Source organism: Colossoma macropomum, unplaced genomic scaffold (assembly GCF_904425465.1).
Source record: "Colossoma macropomum unplaced genomic scaffold, Colossoma_macropomum, whole genome shotgun sequence".
NCBI lineage: Eukaryota > Metazoa > Chordata > Actinopteri > Characiformes > Serrasalmidae > Colossoma > Colossoma macropomum.
In genome coordinates, this window is record NW_023494787.1 from 38,640,751 (window position 1) to 38,659,855 (window position 19,105).

At 38.2% G+C, this 19,105-nt stretch overlaps 1 protein-coding gene and 4 gene segments (V, D, J or C); 1 reads left to right on the forward strand and 4 right to left on the reverse strand.

The window, feature by feature from the left end:
- Positions 1–1,918: 1,918 nt before the first annotated feature.
- Positions 1,919–3,591, reverse strand: LOC118804936. The segment is given in 2 exon segments: positions 1,919–2,331; positions 3,588–3,591. Coding segments are annotated over 2 exon segments (417 nt in total).
- Positions 3,592–4,667: 1,076 nt separating this feature from the next.
- LOC118806014 lies at positions 4,668–5,184 on the reverse strand. The segment is given in 2 exon segments: positions 4,668–4,969; positions 5,094–5,184. Coding segments are annotated over 2 exon segments (354 nt in total).
- A 4,169-nt stretch (positions 5,185–9,353) lies between these two features.
- Positions 9,354–9,913, reverse strand: LOC118806015. The segment is given in 2 exon segments: positions 9,354–9,713; positions 9,849–9,913. Coding segments are annotated over 2 exon segments (354 nt in total).
- A 610-nt stretch (positions 9,914–10,523) lies between these two features.
- LOC118804937 (immunoglobulin lambda-like polypeptide 1) lies at positions 10,524–13,318 on the forward strand. The gene is made up of 5 exons (XM_036565534.1): positions 10,524–10,587; positions 10,990–11,130; positions 11,329–11,405; positions 11,810–11,888; positions 12,927–13,318. The coding sequence occupies exons 1-5, from the start codon at positions 10,524–10,526 to the stop codon at positions 13,241–13,243; spliced, it is 678 nt and encodes a 225-aa protein (XP_036421427.1). The 3' UTR covers positions 13,244–13,318.
- Positions 13,319–14,043: 725 nt separating this feature from the next.
- On the reverse strand, positions 14,044–17,424 carry LOC118804938. The segment is given in 3 exon segments: positions 14,044–14,297; positions 17,123–17,233; positions 17,356–17,424. Coding segments are annotated over 3 exon segments (411 nt in total).
- Positions 17,425–19,105: the final 1,681 nt, after the last annotated feature.

The following is a 19,105-nucleotide window of genomic DNA, read 5'->3' on the forward strand; positions in this document are numbered from 1 at the left end:
TTTGATGTGTGATCATGTAGATCAGCTCTCAGTCATGAACTGTTAAACTGACAGAGCTATAAACTCTCCCAGAGCACTGAAGCATGAGCTGCTAATGCAAAGTGTCTTCAGCATGAAAATCATCTTTTCTTCTGCAATTGTGCAACAAAATGACAAGAGTGGATTTTTCAGAAGAATATCAATCTGAAACACACCAGCAGGTCTTGAAATGGTCTGTTTAAAATAAAGGCCACTGGCTTGACATTTTGTTTCCTAAATAAACATAATATTCCACTTGGTCAAACCAGTTAAATGTCTGGAAAGGCATGTGAGATAACTTTCTGATAAAACATAAGTGTATGCTTTGTGTTTTAGACTGTTATCAAGGCAAATGATGGAATTTTGGAAGAAAATCAAAGAATTTCTTTGACACTTCTTGTATTTTATATATTGTAACATTCTGTATAAGCCATAAGATTTCATCCCCAAAGTACATAAGTATGTGCTTAGTTCTCAAACAGTATGTTTGGGATACATTTAGGCAAAAGCACTATGTGTGTATGTTTTACACCAATAATGCTTATTTTAATTATTATTTTTTAATAATAACTAAGGATAAGTCTTTAGTCAAATGTGTATCTCTTATTCACCCATGACTTGTTTTTGTTTTCTAAAGTCCTTCAGAACTATTTCTGTTCATATCAACACCAGTATGTCAGTAAAACATATCACAATTGTGTTTTACTTGTATAGTCATGTATGCTACTGTATATTTAATACATGACAGTGTAAGACAGGAAGATTTGTAGAAGTGACACCTTATATCCTCACAAAGAATCACAAATAAAAAAGTTAGCTTATTGAAAAAAGTTGCTATATCATCGTTGTTGTCAATGGATTGCAAAGTTGCTACTGAAAAAAAGCTCTTTTACTCTTTGGGTCGTCATTTATCTCTGCTTTCCTTTTACTCCCTACTTTATACACCCTTCACACTTTTATTATCTCAATTTTTTATGTGGACTCATTCATATTTTGGTTGCTTTTGGAGAGAAGGGGTAGATTGGAAAAACACACATCAGCCCATGCAGTCTAGAGTTTGTCAGGGCTAAAAGCTTTTGTTGCTTAAAGGCATTGATTAATTAACTAATTAACTTCAGGCACGTGCACAGATGGACCCCAGGGCTTGAGCCCCTGCCGTTTTGCTATCAAACTCTATAAGTTAGCTCTTGCTCAGCAAGAATAATACATGCTTTTTATATAGCCTCTGCTATTGTTTATGATCCATTCCAGTGAGGCTGGAGGTATCAGTAAAAGCCAATGTATGGGTATTGCTATCAGAATAGTAACCTCTGTATTATCTGGTATTGGACCGGGAAAAAAATAGCTCTTGAGTGCCTCTCTGGTGCAGTACTGGTAACTGTGGAGGTTGTACCTCAGTAACTCTAGCTTGTCACACATTACCACAAAACAGAAAATATTTTTTGCTTATTTTTAACAAACCAGTAGAATGTCAGCAGTAAGAGGCTCTACTAACTTGCTAAGCCAAGTGAAACAGATCTTGAACAAATTTTTTAGAGGTAATGTTGTAATTCCTGGCGTTCAGTTCCCAGAGATTATTAGAGAGTCGTTCTGGATAAGAGCATCTACATAGTGCTGTGAATAAAATCACTTTTCATTCACATTCATTTTGTCCTTCTCAAGCCCCGCACCCCAAAATATCTCGGGTCTGGTTAACATAGAATTTAAACTCAATTTTCAACTGCTGGTGAACAGCAATTTTTTTTTTTTTTCCCCTCAAGCTCCACCCTGACTTTCCGCTGCTGATAAATAGCCATTGTAACATTTACTGATACTGATCTGAAGACGACTGTCATTGCCACTATCGTTGTCTGAGTATGTGTAGTTCTGCATGCACAGTTCTGCTCTGTGGCTCGTGTCTTCATCTCCCCTCCTGCAGTAGATTTCTGTACTGTCTGACTAAGGGAGGTTTTGTACAAGACTTTTTCACTGTGTTAAAACTCTCCACTGTCAGCTCCCATACAGCTCCAGTATCTTCAGCCTGGACTCCACTGATGGCCAGAGAGAAATCAAGACCATTCCCTCCAGCTGAATAACTGCCTCCACCTGTGAATTTAGAGGAAACTCCAGAAGATCTCATTGTGGTGTAATATATCAGGAGTTTAGGAGCTTCTCCAGCTTTCTGAAGATACCAGGAGACGTAGTAATCTTTAGATACAGAACCTTCTGGATATCTGTAAACTTCAGAGCTGGACTTGCAGTCAATGGTGACTGTCTGACTGAGTTGAACTGACTTAGACCCAGACTGAGTGAGAATAATGTCTCCAGAAGCTCCTGCAGATAAACACAGAAATACATACTGATATTTAAATTTAAAACAGTCTTCTGTTTCGCTATAAATGAATTATACTTAAATAACAAATAAACAAAAGTTTTAAAGCTAATGAACATATGTATATATTATGAGATAAAAAAGACTGTAACGGCAAATTCCAATACAAAGCTGGAAAACAAGAAGTCAACTTGAGCCTCGTGGTGAATGTTGCACTTGTTTTACCTGCAGAAGCTGTTATAGAGTGCAATAGAGAGAGCTGTGTCCTGCTATTATGAGGAAAATTTGTAGTTCATCTGGTGAGCTTCTCCAGTAACAGTTTAAGTGCTGAGGGCTTATTGATACTGTTGATGCTTCACTTGTTTCCTGCTTCTGGAGGCGAACTTGAGCTCTAAACGCTTCTCTCGTCTTCCGAAATAAACTAAACTGAGCATAAGCACAGAAACAGACATCTGGCGACGGTGCTGTAGATTCAATTTAAGTCAGGAAACATATTGATTCACTTGGAAAGTAACCGGCTGTATAACAGTCTGCAGTCAGACTCTCCCCACGCTTCTTTCAGAGTTTCGAGTCTTTCCAAATCTTAAGGCTGTGAGTCCCAAGTCTTTCTAGATTTTCTAATTCAAATTTGTGGCAGGAGTCAGACTCGAGTCCAATGCTGCCTTCAAGTCCTCCTCAGAAGTTCCTATTTATGACTTCGGAGGTCGTAAGTACGACTTGATTTGTGTTCAAGTGGTTTTGGTTGGAAATAAGTGGAAACAGTGTTTTTGGTTTACTTTTATTTTTTCTGTTCATAAAGAAAGTCTGTGAATATGCATCTGTATTTCCATGTGTGGATGGTTTCAGTCTGCAGTGTTAATGTTGTGGCTGATGAATAACTGAAATACGACCAACTCGGACACTCAGGGCTGATTGAAAAATTTGTGTTTCACACTAGTAAATACAAGATTGTGGTGCCGTTCACATGCATTCACCTCATAAATATGATATTTCTGACATGACTTGAAGGAAGCAGCACAAGTTATATGACTCAAGTCCAATCCACTGTCAGGAAGGTTTGTGGTGGCAACACCCAAAAAAGTTAAATTGATGAAAAAATTTGCTATATCATTCTTGTCATCAGTGTATTGCAAATTTGCTACTGAATAAGCTCTTTTACTCTTTGGGTCTTCATTTACCTCTATTTTCATTTTACTCCCTACTTTATACATCCTTCACACTTTTATTCTCTTCAAAAAAATCATTAATCTGGGCTCACTCATATTTGGTTACTTTGGGTGGGGGGTTACATTAGCGTATTCAGTCAAAGGGCTATCCGAGCTAAAAGCTTTTGTTGCTTGAAGCTCCTGATTGATGAATTAGTTTGTTAACACCAGGCTTAGACCCCAGGGGGATCGAGAGCTCCTGCACTTTTGCTATCAGACTCTAAGTGTCCTCTTGGTCAGCATGAATAATAACAGCATTTTATATGGCCTCTGCTATTGTTCATCCTCTCCAGTGAGGTGAGGCTCAGGGGTATTGGTAAAAGCCAAAGTATCAGTATTACTGTCAGGATATTAACTTTGGTATTACTTGGTATTGGATCAGAGTAAAATAAGTGGTATAGCCCATCCCTAGCTTCTATGCTCTTGAGTGCCCCCTTCTGGTGCAGTTCTGGCACCTATGAAGATTTCACCACAGTAACTCTAACTTGTCATGCATCACCACAAAACAGGAAAACCCAACAAAACTAATAACTAATAAATAATCACATTATCAAAGAATCACATTAAATACTATGGTTATTTAACCATATTATTATGGTTATTTACACACAAATATAATGATAGCAGTAAGGAGCTGTTCTAACTTGCTAAACCAAGTTGTTCCTTAAGTGAAATGGACCTTGACCAAAAATTTATGAGGCAGTGCTGTGATTCCTGAGTCACAGAAACTGGGGTTTAGTTCCCTCTATTTTTAATTTAATCTGTTTTTAATTAATTTTTTTTTTTTCTTTGGGAAAGATTATTGGACAGTCTTTCTGAATGAGCATCTGCAATATGCTGTAAATTTAATTACATTTTATTCACATTCAGGTTGTCCTTTTTTTCCCTCGAGCCCTGACCTGGTCTGGTTAACTTAGAATTTAAACTTGACTTTCTGCGGCGGATAAACAGCAATTGTAAAATTTTGCTTTACTGGTACTGATCTGAAGATGACTGTCACTGTCACTAACACTGTCTGTGTGTGTAGTTTTGCATGCACAGTTCAGCTCTCTGAGTCGTGTCTTCATCTCCCCTCAACACATGCAGTAGATCTCTGTACTATGTTACTGAGGGGGTTTTTGTATGATGCTTTTTCACTGTGTGAACGCTGGAGTACTATATATCCCCATGCAGTAATAATCTCCTGCATCCTCAGGCTGGACTTCACTGATGGTCAGTTGAAAGTTAAACCCTGAATATGAACCACTGAATCGTTCTGGAACTCCAGACTCGCGTGTGCTTGCCTCATAAATCAGGAGTTTAGGAGCTTCTCCAGGTTTCTGCAGGTACCAACTCATGTAATCATCAACTCCACTAGTTCCAGTACAGCTAATAGACACACTCTTTCCTGCCTCAACAGACAGAAACTCAGGAGACTGAACCTCTTGATGGGAAACTGAAGAAAAAGGGAAAAAAACAGAGAGTGAATATAAACTCAAAAATGACAAAACACTGTATTGAAATTACATTCTTATCAGACTTAGCACTTCAGAAGAGTATAGAAATCAATGTGCTCTCACCTTGAGGAAAGAAGGTCAGTGTGGTCAGCAGTAGAATCAGTGTGGTCATCATTGTGCTGTGTGTGAGTGAGTCTGAAAGGACTCAAGTCTCCAGTGTTGATCACACCAGCACTCTTAAAGTGTGTGGAGCTGTGATCATGCAAAACCCTCTTCTATCAGCTGCACTTCCTGTCTTTCACATGCAGTAAAGTTTAGAATCTGTCATTTTTTAAATATGAATAGTATTTGTCCTATTTATTTGCGCAAGGTCTGTTTTCTTAGCAGTGCTGTAGTACAAAATGATTTTTACATTTTTAAGCTGATTTCTTTGTTTTATTTTTCACTTTTTATTTTCTTTATTTGTGTGTTATGTTATGTTATAACGATTATGGCAACATCTGTCACTGAATACCAGCTTCCTGCTGATGAGCTGCTACAATGATGACCGTAGTTACTATCAACAGCAGATAAATGTACTGAACACTTATCAGTTCATACAATCAGAGATGGATCAGGGTCTTAAGAGAAACAAGTGTCTTTGGAGCCTCTCAATCCCACAGTAACCAACCAGTAATGGTTAACCACCCCTATTTCTCTCTCTTTTTCTCTCTCTCATCTCTCCCTCACCAAGACCTCAATACTTCAACTAGTAGGGGGCGATATATTGCTATACACTTTATCTTCACAGCAGAATTCAGATTGTTGTGCTTGTCAGGATCAGTCTGGAGGTTTGTGGATGGCGAGTCAATGAATTCACTCCTGGATTTTTTTGGAGGAGGATGCAAATTCAGTGTTGGAATTAAATGAAGGATGTGACTTAGGGGTAAAAAAAAAAAAAACACTGTCATTTATTGTTTTAATCAATGTGAGATTAAGCAAGAAGAAAATATTGATTAAAAGGAAGAAGAAATATTTCTTTCTTCCTTAAGAAGAAAATTAATACCTTGTAAATGTCTATAAATCATAAATTAGATCAGTGTGTGTAGCAGGTTTGAGTTGTTCTAGTTAAACAGTGCAGCTTTAGTGCAGGAGGTTTTTGTACAGACACTGAATGAGGTTGTATCACTGTGGTGGACTTTTGGTGGAGGAACTCGACTCTCTGTTGGAAGTCATTTTCTCTTTATTATAATGTATAATTTATTATAAATTATAATTAATGGATATTTTGACAATATTTTAAATAAAATTAATGTAACTATTTATTTATTTTGAAAATCTACTGTTTTTATTACACATGTTCATTCTTTCAAATAACCTCCAATCAATGTTTTAATTAAAGCATAATAAATTTCAGTTAATATTCTCTTTGTTCTGTGTTATTAAATATCACAGAAAAAGGTGTATTTGTGTGCAATTTTCAGTTAATATTAGTATTTTTACTCTGTAATTGAATACTAAGTGATAAAATGTACAGCCATATGCGAACATTTGAACATCTCTGGTCAAATTACATGTTTTGTGGATTTTCTAATTTAAAAGGAGTAAACACGTCCTCTATAGGAAACAAACTTAAACGTAGAATTCTTCTGCAAACTCTTTCAATTTGCTTGTTTATTTATTTCATTTACTGCATTTAACATATCGGCAAAAAGTAAGATATAAAGACCACATTTAATGTTTTATTTTTGTCCCGTAAATAAATAAATGCAGTAATTGAGTAATAAAATATTTAGACAATTGCTTTCTGAAATAATGTGCTTTATTGTTTTTGATTTAAGAGCTTACTTTCACTTAGAAATTTTACAAAACATGAAATATGACCAGAGGTGTCTAAACTTTTGTAAACAGTTTTATATTAGTTTATCAGCAAAAAATGATTTAAATTCAAAGGTTAATTAATAATTGTCCAGAATTTTAATTTGTTCTGTATATAAACATTTAAAGATATTAAAATTGGGCTACAACTTTTTTTTAACTTATTAAATGACTCTACAGCAGCTAATGCTTTCATACTAATAAAATTGTTTGGAATGTCTCAACCGCAAGAAAGTCAAATTTAATGGCTTAAGTGCATAAACACTTAACTAAAAGTATAGAACATGTGAGGACGTGTGTTTGTCACAGCCGACTCTGAAGCGTATCATCAGGTCCAGCTGCAGCAGTGCAGAGTGACTGAGGGAGGTTTTTGTACAACATTTTTTCACTGTGTGAACACCCAGCTACCACTGATCTTATGTTGAGTCATACAGTAATAATATCCAGCATCTTCATCCTAGACTCCACTGATGGTCAGAGAGAAGTCCAGACCATTCCCTCCAGATGAAGGATGACCTCCACCACCACTGAATTTAGAGGAAACTCCAGAGAATCTCTCATCAGAAAAATATATCAGAAGCTTTGGCTCTTCTCCAGGTTTCTGACGGTACCAGGATGTATAATAACAGCCCTTGGTAAATGTCACTTGCTCATTCCGATAAACTACAATGTTGGATTTGCAGTCAATAATAAACACAGAAATACATGTCAATACATTTAAAAAAGTGATTTCAGGAAAAGACAAGTGATCCAGTTCCCTGTTTTGCTTTGAAAGTATTCACTTAATTAACAAATAAACGAAAGTGTCTTCAGTATGAAAATGATTTTGCTGACTGCAGAAAACAAAACATTTTATTTTGATGATCCACTGTAGACACACTGAAGATATTGTTTTTTAAAAAAGCAGCTCGCCGAGTGACGAAATGCAATTAGGCCACTGAGTAAAACTGCCTTTCATGTCATGATAATATTATGTCTGTATAAACCTATTCAAAGGTGAGTAGTAACTTGTTCCATTTATTAATGTTCTTCAGTAACATATTGATGGTTTTTTACTCTCCTGAATATTTTCAAATCATATTACTTTTACTCCTACTAAAGTGATTAAAGGAATCTTTTACTCCGTTACTTTTTAGCCATTCATATTTAGTTACTACTTCCTTTTTTGTGTTTAATTTTAGTTTTTTTTGATGGTGGCAATACTTGTACTGCTTTGTGATTGGTTACATCTCTGACTTTGGAGTTTTTTATTTTAGACCAAAAAATCCCATAAAGAGGTGAGCAGAGCTGCACAATCTTCAGTTCCTATGCTGATAAACGCTGGTTGTACTTAAAAGTTCCACTGCAGTACTCATTTTTTTTTTTTCGACCTGCTTCTTTTGTATTTCTACTCAAGTTGTTGTGGGGAATGTACTTTAATTTTTACTTAATTTCTTTTATGCAAGTATCAATACTTTTACTTGAGTACTGTGTTAGGCTCTTCTATCCACCTCTGAGCCTGATCATGAACAGTGTCAGTGTTTGTTTTGATGCTGCTTCAGTAGCTGCAGCCTTAGATAGCAGTATTTCTTAGCAAACATCTTTGACGAACATCAGGCTGTTTTCATACCCAGTTCATTCTCTAAAGTCTTTTTTTTTTGTGATATTTTATCTCTTTCCTTTGGTGCGGATGGTGAACTGTGAGGGCGAAAGTGGACAGAATTACACATGTGGGTGTTTGTTGATTGACCAGAAGTTTTGCAGGGATGCAACACCAATTTATATTTAACCAATCAGGTCGCTGATGCATGGCTAAAAATATGTTCCATGATCCATGTGCATCCATGTAAAGCAGCAGATTGTGCAGACAGTACAGAGAAAATTTGTAGTGGAAAAAATATCCTCTGGTGTTGAATTCCCTCGTGAACCAACATGGTTCAGTTGTTTGTTGCAGAGTGAATTCAGGTGGAGTCAAATGTCAAAACCAAACTAAAGAAAAGGTTGGACAGATCCGCACCAACCAATGCGGGTCTGAAAGCTCCTCCCAGCTGAAACGGAGATTCTGACTGGCTCTGCCGCTCTGTTTTACTCTGTTTGTTTGTGCTGGTCAGCACTTCATACAGTTAAGGTAGAGCAGAGGTTTTTATGTTCGTTTCCTGAAGTCAAAAATTAGAGGGGCGTCGCCATAAAATGTCAGAAGTAAGGGGCTCTAATAAATGAAGTTTTTCCTTAAGTGAACTAGATTTTAAACAAAGCTTATTGAGGTAATGTTGTAACTCCTGTGTCGTAGAGAATGAGGTTCAACTCTCACCACTGTGAGATTAGGCTTTGGGGAAGATCAATAAACAGTCATTCTGTGCACGGGTCTGGTTAATATAGTATAAGTATATATAAGTTAAACTCAATGTTCCGCTGCTGATAAACAGCATTTTTAGAATTTTGCTTACTGATACTGATCTGAAGATGACTGTTACTGTCACACACATTGTCTGAGTGTGTGCAGTTTTGCATGGACAATTCTGCTCTTTGTCTCGTGTCTTCATCTCCCTTCAACACCTGCAGTAGAGCTTGGTACTGTCGAACACTGTTTTTGTACAATGCTTTTTTACTGTGTGAACACTGTAGCACTATATTTCCCCATACAGTAATAATCTCCTTCATCCTCAGGCTGGACTCCACTGATGGTCAGTTGAAAGTTAAGCCCTGAATATGAACCACTGAATCGTTCTGGAACTCCAGACTGGCGTCTATTTGCCTTATAAATCAGGTGTTTAGGAGCTTTTCCAGGTTTCAGCAGGTACCAACTAATTTCTCTGTCACTTCCACTAGATGCAGTACAGCTAATAGAGACACTCTTTCCTGCTTCAACAGACAAAAATTCAGGAGACTGAACCTCTTGATGGGAAACTGAAGAAATAAAAACAAAAAAACAGACATGAGAATGAATATAATCTGAAAAATGGTAAAACACTGTATGTATTGAAATTATATTCTTATCAGACTCAACACTTCAGAAGAGTGTAGAAATAAATGCGCTCTCACCTTGAGGAAAGAAGGTCAGTGTGGTCAGCAGTAGAATCAGTGTGGCCATCATTATGCTGTGTGTGAGTGAGTCTGAAAGGACTGAAGTCTCCAGTGTTGATCACACCAGCACTCTTAAAGTGTGTGGAGCTGTGATCATGCAAAACCCTCTTCTATCAGCTGCACTTCCTGCCTTTCACATGCACTAAAGTTTATAATCTGTCATTTTTAAATAAGAATAGCATTTGTCCTCTTTATTTCCTCAAGATCTGTTTTGAAAGTAAGTTTTTACAGCTGATTTGTCTGTTTTGTTTTTCACTTTTCCTTTTCACTTATATGTGTTTCTGCTGAGGTTGTAGCAATTGTGGCGACATATGTCACTGAATACCAGCTTCCTGCTGATAGGCTGCAACTAACAAATACAAAAAATAACTAAATAAATGACCACAATCTCAAATATCATCAGTACTTAAAGAACAGACATGAATGTTAAATATGGCATCACTAGTGAATTGTTTCTTTGTGTCAAAATAGAATAATTATATTGTGTATCATCAAAATACATTATATTTTCAAAAGTATTCACTCACCCCCCCCCAATAATTGAATTCAGGTGTTCCAATTACTTCTATGGCCACAGGTGCATAAAACCAAGAACCTAGGCATGCAGACTGCTTCTACAAACACTTGTAAAGAATGGAGCTCTGTGAATTCCAGCGTGGTACCATGAAAGGATGCCACCTGGGCAACGAGTCCAGTCGTGAAATTTCCATAAAGACATGGATGAGCGAGTCTGGTGTGGAAGAACGTGACTGGCCTGCACAGAGTCCTGACCTGAACCCGAAAGAACACCTTTGGGATGAATTAGAGCGGAGACTGCGAGCCAGGCCTTCTCGTCCAACATCAGTGTCTGACCCCACCAATGCGCTTCTGGAAGAATGGTCAAAAATTCCCATAAACACTCCTAAACCTTGTGGAAACCCTTCCCAGAAGAGTTGAAGCTGTAATAGCTGCAAAGGGTGGGCTGACATCATATTAAACCCTATGGATTAAGAATGGGATCTCACTCAATTTCATATGCGTGTGAAAGCAGCCGAGCGAATACTTTTGGCAATATAGAAAAAATGAAGATATAATTTTTCACTGTATTATCCATCCCTAGGCATCAGGGACTTTTCCAGTGCTATTAATTCATCTACTTTTCACATCTGCAGTGGACTGTCCCCAGTCTTTGAGCTGCCTCAAGGCTTGTGGTCTGTGGTCCCCCCTCTCTGGCAGCAAGAGGCCACTGGTCACTGGCCTGGTCAGTAATCCCACCCTGCATATGATGTCTCTTACTGTTTATTTCTCTCTGTCTATCTCTTGTTTCTCCCTACCAAGACCTCAATACTTCAAACAGTAGGGGGCAATAAACTGTTATAAACTTTATCTTCACAGCAGAGTTCAGCTTGTTGTGTTTGTCAGAATCAGTCTGGAGGTTTTTGGCTGGTAAGTCAATGAGATTCACTCTTAGGCTTTTTGGAGGAGGATGCAAACTCAGTGTTGGAACTAAATGAACAATGTGACTTAAATTTCAAGGTACTAAAAAAATTATATTTAGAAATAAATTACAGTAGGAAAAGTGTTAGGTTGGAATGAAGGGTTGGTAAAAGGGAGTGACATAAATCCACTCTAAATTTTAGCTCTAAACTGCATAGAGTTTGTTTGTCTTGTTCTTCTGAAGGCATAGGATTGTCATTTATTGCTTTGACCAATGTGAGAATAAGCAAGAAGAAAGTATTGCGTGAATGAAAGAAGAAGCATTTCTTTCTTCCTCAAGAAGACAATTAATATCTTGTAAATATCTGTAAATCATGGAATGGAAACATTATCTGTGATGTGTTTGGGTTTTCTGGTTATTGAAGCTGCTATAAGTCATAAATTAGATCATTGTGTGTAGCAGGTTTGAGTTGTTCTAGTTAAACAGTGCAGCTTTAGTGCAGGAGGTTTTTGTACAGACACTGAATGAGGTTGTATCACTGTGGTGGACTTTTGGTGGAGGAACTCGACTCTCTGTTGGAAGTAAGTCATTTTCTCCTTATTATAATGTATAATCTACTATAAAGTATAATTAATGGATATTTTGACAATATTTTAAATAAAATTAATTTAACTATTTATTCATTTTGAAAATCTACTGTTTTTATTACACATGTTCATTCTTTCAAATAACCTCCAATCAATGTTTTAATTAAAGCATTAATGTTAATATTCTCTTTGTTCTGCGTTATTAAATATCACAGAAAAAGCTGTATTTGTGTGCAATTTTCAGTTAATATTAGTATTTTTACTCTGTAATTGAATAGTGAGTGATAAAATGTACAGCCGTATGCGAACATTTGAACATCTCTGGTCAAATTACATGTTTTGTGGATTTTCTAATTTAAAATGAGTAAACACGTCCACTATAGGGAACAAACTTAAACGTAGCATTCTTCTGCAAACTCTTTCAATTTGCTTGTTTATTTATTGCATTTACTGCATTTAACATATTGGCAAAAAGTAAGATATAAAGACCACATTTAATGTTTTATTTTTGTCCCGTGAATAAATAAATGCAGTAATTGAGTAATAAAATATTTAGACAATTGCTTTCTGAAATAATGTGCTTTATTGTTTTTGATTTAAGAGCTTACTTTCACTTAGAAATTCTACAAAACATGAAATATGACCAGAGGTGTCTAAACTTTTGTAAACAGTTTTATATTAGTTTATCAGTAGCAAAAAATGAATTAAATTCAAAGGTTAATTAATAATTGTCCAGAATTTTAATTTGTTCTTTATATAACCATTTAAAGATATTAAAATAGGGCTACAACTTTTTTTTAACTTATTAAATGACTTATTAAAAAACAATAATTGTTAACTATAAATGGTGATCTGCTGCTCTCAGTTCTGCTTTATGAACATAAAGTCTGTTAAAGGGAAGTGAAAGAGTCTCAGAATGACTGATAGAACTGAATATGACCATTTCAGACAACAGAAACTCCTGACTATCATCTCTCTCTCTCTCTCTCTCTCTCTCTCTCTCTCTCTCTCTCTCTCTCTCTCTCTCTGCAGGTGATGCTCGGCCCACCCTCACAGTGTTGCCCCCCTCCAGTGTGGAACTGAAGCAGGGGAAGGCTACACTGGTGTGTTTGGCCAACAAGGGCTTCCCCTCAGACTGGACGCTGAGCTGGAAGGTGGACGGTATCAGCCAGACGTCAGGTGTGAGTGTGAGTGGGGGCGTGCTGGAGAAGGGAAACGGCCTCTACAGCTGGAGCAGCACCCTGAGCCTCACTGAGCAGCAGTGGAGGAACATACAAGCAGTGAGCTGTGAGGCCAGACAGGGCAGCCAAAGCCCAGTCACCAACAGCCTGACCACACAGCAGTGCTAGTGTTTCTGCTGATGAGCTGCTCAATAGTTTCTCAGCTCCATTTCAGATTTTGTTGTTCTCAGTTCAAAATCTTATTCAGTGCCTGAATGATGTGCTTTACTATATGATTTCAAAATAAAGCTTTTTGAATCAAAACTGTATTGAGAGCTCTGCGTTTCATTTGAAGTCATTTTCATGATGTAGACAGTAGAGGCTAAACTTACTTGAAGTATTCTTCAGTGTTGTAGTTACAGAAAATCTACAGTGTCGTTCTGATCTGTTCTGCTTATGCAAATCTTTCACACTATAAACAGACTCAAATCTCCTGAGCCTAAGACAGCTGTATGTGTGTTTGCATGTCTTAAAAGCAACTAATGCTTTCTTGCTTGTCCCAAACTATTCCTTAAGTACGATCATGATGTTTTTACATGAACCATTACAGATTTTGTATCAACATATTTGAAGTATTGTGTAGTGCTGTAGTACAGAAACTCTACAGGGCTCTCACCCATTCTGCTCATGCAAATCTGAGTTTCACATCTGAGTTAAACGCACCTCATGAGACGAGGACAGCTGTGTGTGTGTTTGCATGTCTCTCCAGCAGCTAATGCTTTCATACTTGCCCTGGACTTATCGGTAGTGCAGCTCTTTCAAGTGTATTGGACTTATAAGATTGTTTGGAATGTCTCAACCGCAAGAAAGTCGAATTTACTATAGAACATGTGAGGACGTGTGTTTGCCACAGCCGACCCTGAAGCGTATCATCAGGTCCAGCTGCAGCAGTGCAGAGTGACTGAGGGAGGTTTTTGTACAACATTTTTTCACTGTGTGAACACCCAGCTACCACTGATCTTATGTAGAGTCATACAGTAATAATCTCCAGAATCTTCAGCCTGGACTCCACTGATGGCCAGAGTGAAATCAAGACCATTCCCTCCAGATGAAGGATGACCTCCACCACCACTGAACTTAGAGGAAACTCCAGAAAATCTCTCATCAGACAAATATATCAGTAGCTTTGGCTCTTCTCCAGGTTTCTGAAGGTACCAGGATGTATAATAACGGCCCTTGGTAACTGTCACTTGCTCATTCCTATGAACTATAGTGTTGGATTTGCAGTCAATAGTGACTGAATGACCAGGCTGAGCTGATTTAGCTGCAGTCTGAGTGATCACAACCTGCCCCAGAGCCTGCAGAGATGAAGAAACAGTGTGACTACAAATGTTTTACAGATGTTTTAAAATCATCACATGTATGTACTTAAAAATAAATAAATAAAAACCTGGAAAATAAAGCAATTTTCAATTGTAACTAATAGAAATATTCTTACCCAAAGTTCGTGTAACAAGCATCCAGATGAAGATGGTGATTAAAGTCATGATGGTTTTTTGATGTGTGATCATGTAGATCAGCTCTCAGTCATGAAGTGTTAAACTGACAGAGCTATAAACTCTCCCAGAGCACTGAATCATGAGCTGCTAATGCAAAGTGTCTTCAGCTCGAAAATGATCTTCCTGACTGCAGAAACAGATGGATTGCAAAAGTATCAGGTGCCTTTCATTGTGTGCAGTCTTTTTTTTTTTTTTACAATATGTGACAGTAGTGTGCAAGACTAAAAATTCAGTTTTGTATCATCTAACCACATTATATCTGATATTTTGCAAAGTTCAGGCATTGCATTTTGTGGCTTACTCTTAGTAAAGGCTTCTTTCATTAAACTTTCTGTCATGATAGTGTCATCTAACTGTGAATTTTGAAATTTGAAAACTCCCAGATTTAGCTGTTCACTTCTGACACTATGATCTTTGAGTTCCTCTTTGCCCCTTTTATCATCCTCCTCACTATATGTGGTGGCAGTATGCTAATGCATCCTCTTCCTGGCAAATTTAATGATTTTCAAGCTTTTTCATTATCTTCTCAATTGTGCTCAATGGACTACTATTTTTTTCATGACCATTTCCTAATCCATGCAGTTCAACAAACTCCTGTCTCATTTTCGTTCATTAAGAATATCAAAATATTCTTTAGGACATTGTTTACCAACCCAGGTCCTGGAGATCTGCCTTCCTGTAGGGTTAAACCAACCACAATTGGCCACACCTGCTCCAGCTAATTAACTTCTTCATAAGTCTTCAATTGGCTGGATCAGATACATTAGTGTTAGGAAACGTGTGGGATGCATGTTAGATGCAGTTTGGAAATAAAATCTGCAGGAACATACACTATATTGCCAAAGGTATTCACTCACCCATCCAAATCATTGAATTCAGGTGTTCCAATCACTTTCATGGCCACAGGTATATAAAACCAAGCACCTAGTCATGCAGACTGCTTCTACAAACATTTGTGAAAGAATGGGTCGCTCTCAGGAGCTCAATGAATTCCAGTGTGGTACTGTGATAGGATGCCACCTTTGCAACAAGTCCAGTCGTGAAATTTCCTCACTACTAAATATTCCACAGTCAACTGTCAGTGGTAGTATAACAAAGTGGAAGCGATTGGGAACGACAGCAACTCAGCCACGAAGTGGTCGGCCACGTAAAATGACAGAGCCAGGTCAGCGGATGTTGAGGAGCATAGTGCGCAGAGGTCACCAACTTTCTGCAGAGTCAATCACTATAGACCTCCAAACTTCATGTGGCCTTCAGATTAGCTCAAGAACAGCGCGAAGAGAGCTTCATGGAATGGTTTTCATGGCCGAGCAGCTGCATCCAAGCCTTACATTTGGCGGTTGCCAGGAGAACGGTACTTGACTGACTGCATCGTGCCAAGTGTAAAGTTTGGTGGAGGGGGGATTATGGTGTGGGGCTGTTTTTCAGGAGTTGGGCTCGGCCCCTTAGTTCCAGTGAAAGGAACTCTTAATGCTTCCGTGTACCAAGAGATTTTGGACAATTTCATGCTCCCAACTTTGTGGGAACAGTTTGGGGATGGCCCCTTCCTGTTCCAACATGACTGTGCATCAGTGCACAAAGCAAGGTCCATAAAGACATGGATGAGTGAGTTTGGTGTAGAAGAACTTGACTGGCCTGCACAGAGTGCTGACCTCAACCCGGAAGAGCAACTTTGGGATGAATTAGAGGGAGACTGCGAGCCAGGCCTTCTCGTCCAACATCAGTGTCTGACCTGACAAATGTGCTTCTGGAAGAATGGTCAAAAATTCCCCTAAACACACTCCTAAACCATGTGGAAAGCCTTTCCAGAAGAGTTGAAGCTGTTATAGCTGCAAAGGGTGGATATATATTAAACCCTATGGATTAAGAATGGGATATCATTCAAGTTCTTAAGAAGAAATTAATTCTTAAAACCCACAAACACAGTTTTTACAAAGATGATGACTTTCACTGTTTTCTTACTTGGGATTTGTTATTAGGTAAGAATCTACACACACTCAAGAGCCCAAAGGTGTGAACAATTCTCCGGTTTAAGAACACGTCATGAATCTGACAGACTTTTTCTTAGGATCTTTCTCAAGAACAAATTTAAGAAAAGTTAGGAAGATATTGGTGAATGAGGCCCAGTGTTCAAAGCAGCATTTTCTCCTTATTACTTAGCAATCCAACAAACTGAAAGAGCATGAACTGACATGCAGTAGGTGGCAGCTGCAGCAGTGCAGAGTGACTGAGGGAGGTTTTTGTATGACACTTTTTCACTGTGTGAACACATAGCTACCACTGATCCTATGTGTACTCAAACAGTAATAATCTCCAGCATCTTCAGCCTGGACTCCACTGATGGTCAGAGAGAAATCAAGACCATTCCCTCCAGATGAATAACTGCCTCCACCTGTGAATTTAGAGGAAACTCCAGAAGATCTCATTGTAGTGAAATATATCAGGAGTTTAGGAGCTTCTCCAGCTTTCTGAAGATACCAGGAGATGTAGTAATCTTTAGATACAGAACCTTCTGGATATCTGTAAACTTTGGAGCTGGATTTGCAGTCAATGGTGACTGTCTGACCAAGCTGAACTGACTTAGACCCAGACTGAGTAAGAATGACGTCTCCAAAAGCCCCTGCAGATAAAGACAGAAATACAGGTCATTGTTTAGATTTTTTTAAAGTGATTTTAGAAAAAGAGAAGTGATCCAGAAGACTGTTGGCCATTGTTTGATAACTCTTGTCTTTAAGTCTTTACCTTGGCTTCCTAAGAATGTCCAGACGAAGATGGTTAACAAAGTCATACTTGCTTTAAGATTATGCAGAAATGCTTGTTGTTATTCTGAAAAGCTCTCAGTCATGAAGTGTTAAACTGACAGAGCTATAAACTCTCTCAGAGCACTGAAGCATGAGCTGCTAATGCAAAGTGTCTTCAGCATGAAAATCGTCTTCCTGACTGCAGAAAACAAAGCTGAGGGTAACACTTTATTTTAATGATCCTCTGTAGATGCTGTGTAGATGCTCGGTCAGTCTTTAACTAAATATTCGACTAGATACCTATTCAATTCAGCTGAATTTGAAGTTGAGTGTAAAAGATTCTTTTAAATATAGTCCTAACCCTAAATCTAACCCTGACTGTGGATCATCTATAGGGGACCAATTTGATGCAAACATGATGCTCACAGTACATCTGGTGCTGCAAACTGACGAGGTCATGAGATTGTTTATAAAACACCCTTGAACCTTGAAATGTCCCTTTTGAAGTCTGGTCAAAATATACTGCACCAAAACTGTACTGTTGAGGGCAGTTGTGTAGTGGTGGCTCCGCAGGTGGGTGTGTTGTGCTTTCTCAGAGACCCTACCCTAATATGTGTGTCTTCACACTGTAAACACCCACCATTTCCCAAATACTCTACAACTAAAAGAAGAACATCTGGGCTAAAGAAATGTCATAAAGTTAATACAACATAGCACACTGATCAGGCATAACATAATGACCACCTCCTTGTTTCTACGCTCATTGTCCATTTTATCAGCTCCGCTTACTATATAGGTGCACTTTGTAGCTCTACAATCACAGACTGTAGTCCATCTGTTTCTCTGCATCAGGACCCCCATGGACCTTCACATAGCAGGTACTACTTGGGTGGTCTATCATTCTCAGCACTGCAGTAACACTGATGTGGTGGTGGTGTGTCAGTGTGTGTTGTGCTGGTACGAGTGGATCAGACACAGCAGTGCTGCTGGAGTTTTTAAACACTGTGTCCACTCTCTGTCCACTCTATTAGACACTCCTACCTTGTCAGTCCACCACCTTATAGGTGTAAAGTCAGAGATGATAGCTCATCTGCTGCTGCCCAGTTTGTGTTGGTCATCCTCTAGTCCTTCATCAGCGGTCACAGGACGCTGCCCACAGGATACTGTTGGCTGGATATTTTTGGCTGGTGGACTATTCTCAGTCCAGCAATGACACTGAGGTAATGAACTCCACCAGCACTGCTGTGTCTGATCCGCTCAGATCAGTGCAACACACACTAACACACCACCACCACATGAGTGTTACTGCAGTACTGAGAATGATCCACCACCCAAATAGTACCTGCTCTGTGAGGGTCCATGGGGGTCCTGACCACTGAAGAACAGGATAAAAGGGGGCTAACAAAGTATGCAGAGAAACAGATGGACTACAGTCTGTAATTGTAGAACTACAATGTGCACCTATACAGTAAGTGGAGCTGATAAAATGGACAATGAGCATGGAAACAAGGAGGTGGTATAAGTCATGGTATAAATTTGCTACGTGTGTTTATGCCAGCCGCTGTATGTAAGATGCTTTAAGTTCATTTTCATTTGCAGGCCAATATCTTTTTACATATCACAGATCTGTTTAGTGCAGATTTATGAACAAATTAAAAAAAAAAAAAACTAAATAACAGCAACCAACATGCTTATCTAAATCATTTTCTGTAACATAGTAACATTATACAACTTGGTAGATTTCACTGCAC

Bases quoted from the DNA above. Each gene is read 5' to 3' on its own strand.
- LOC118804937 (XM_036565534.1), top strand. From the start codon at position 10,524: ATGGAGCTCTGTGAATTCCAGCGTGGTACCATGAAAGGATGCCACCTG. The intron at 10,588-10,989 runs GTGAAATTTCCA...ATCCATCCCTAG, and splicing joins CCTGGGCAACGAGTCCAGTC to GCATCAGGGACTTTTCCAGT. The intron at 11,131-11,328 runs GTCAGTAATCCC...TAAGTCAATGAG, and splicing joins GGCCACTGGTCACTGGCCTG to ATTCACTCTTAGGCTTTTTG.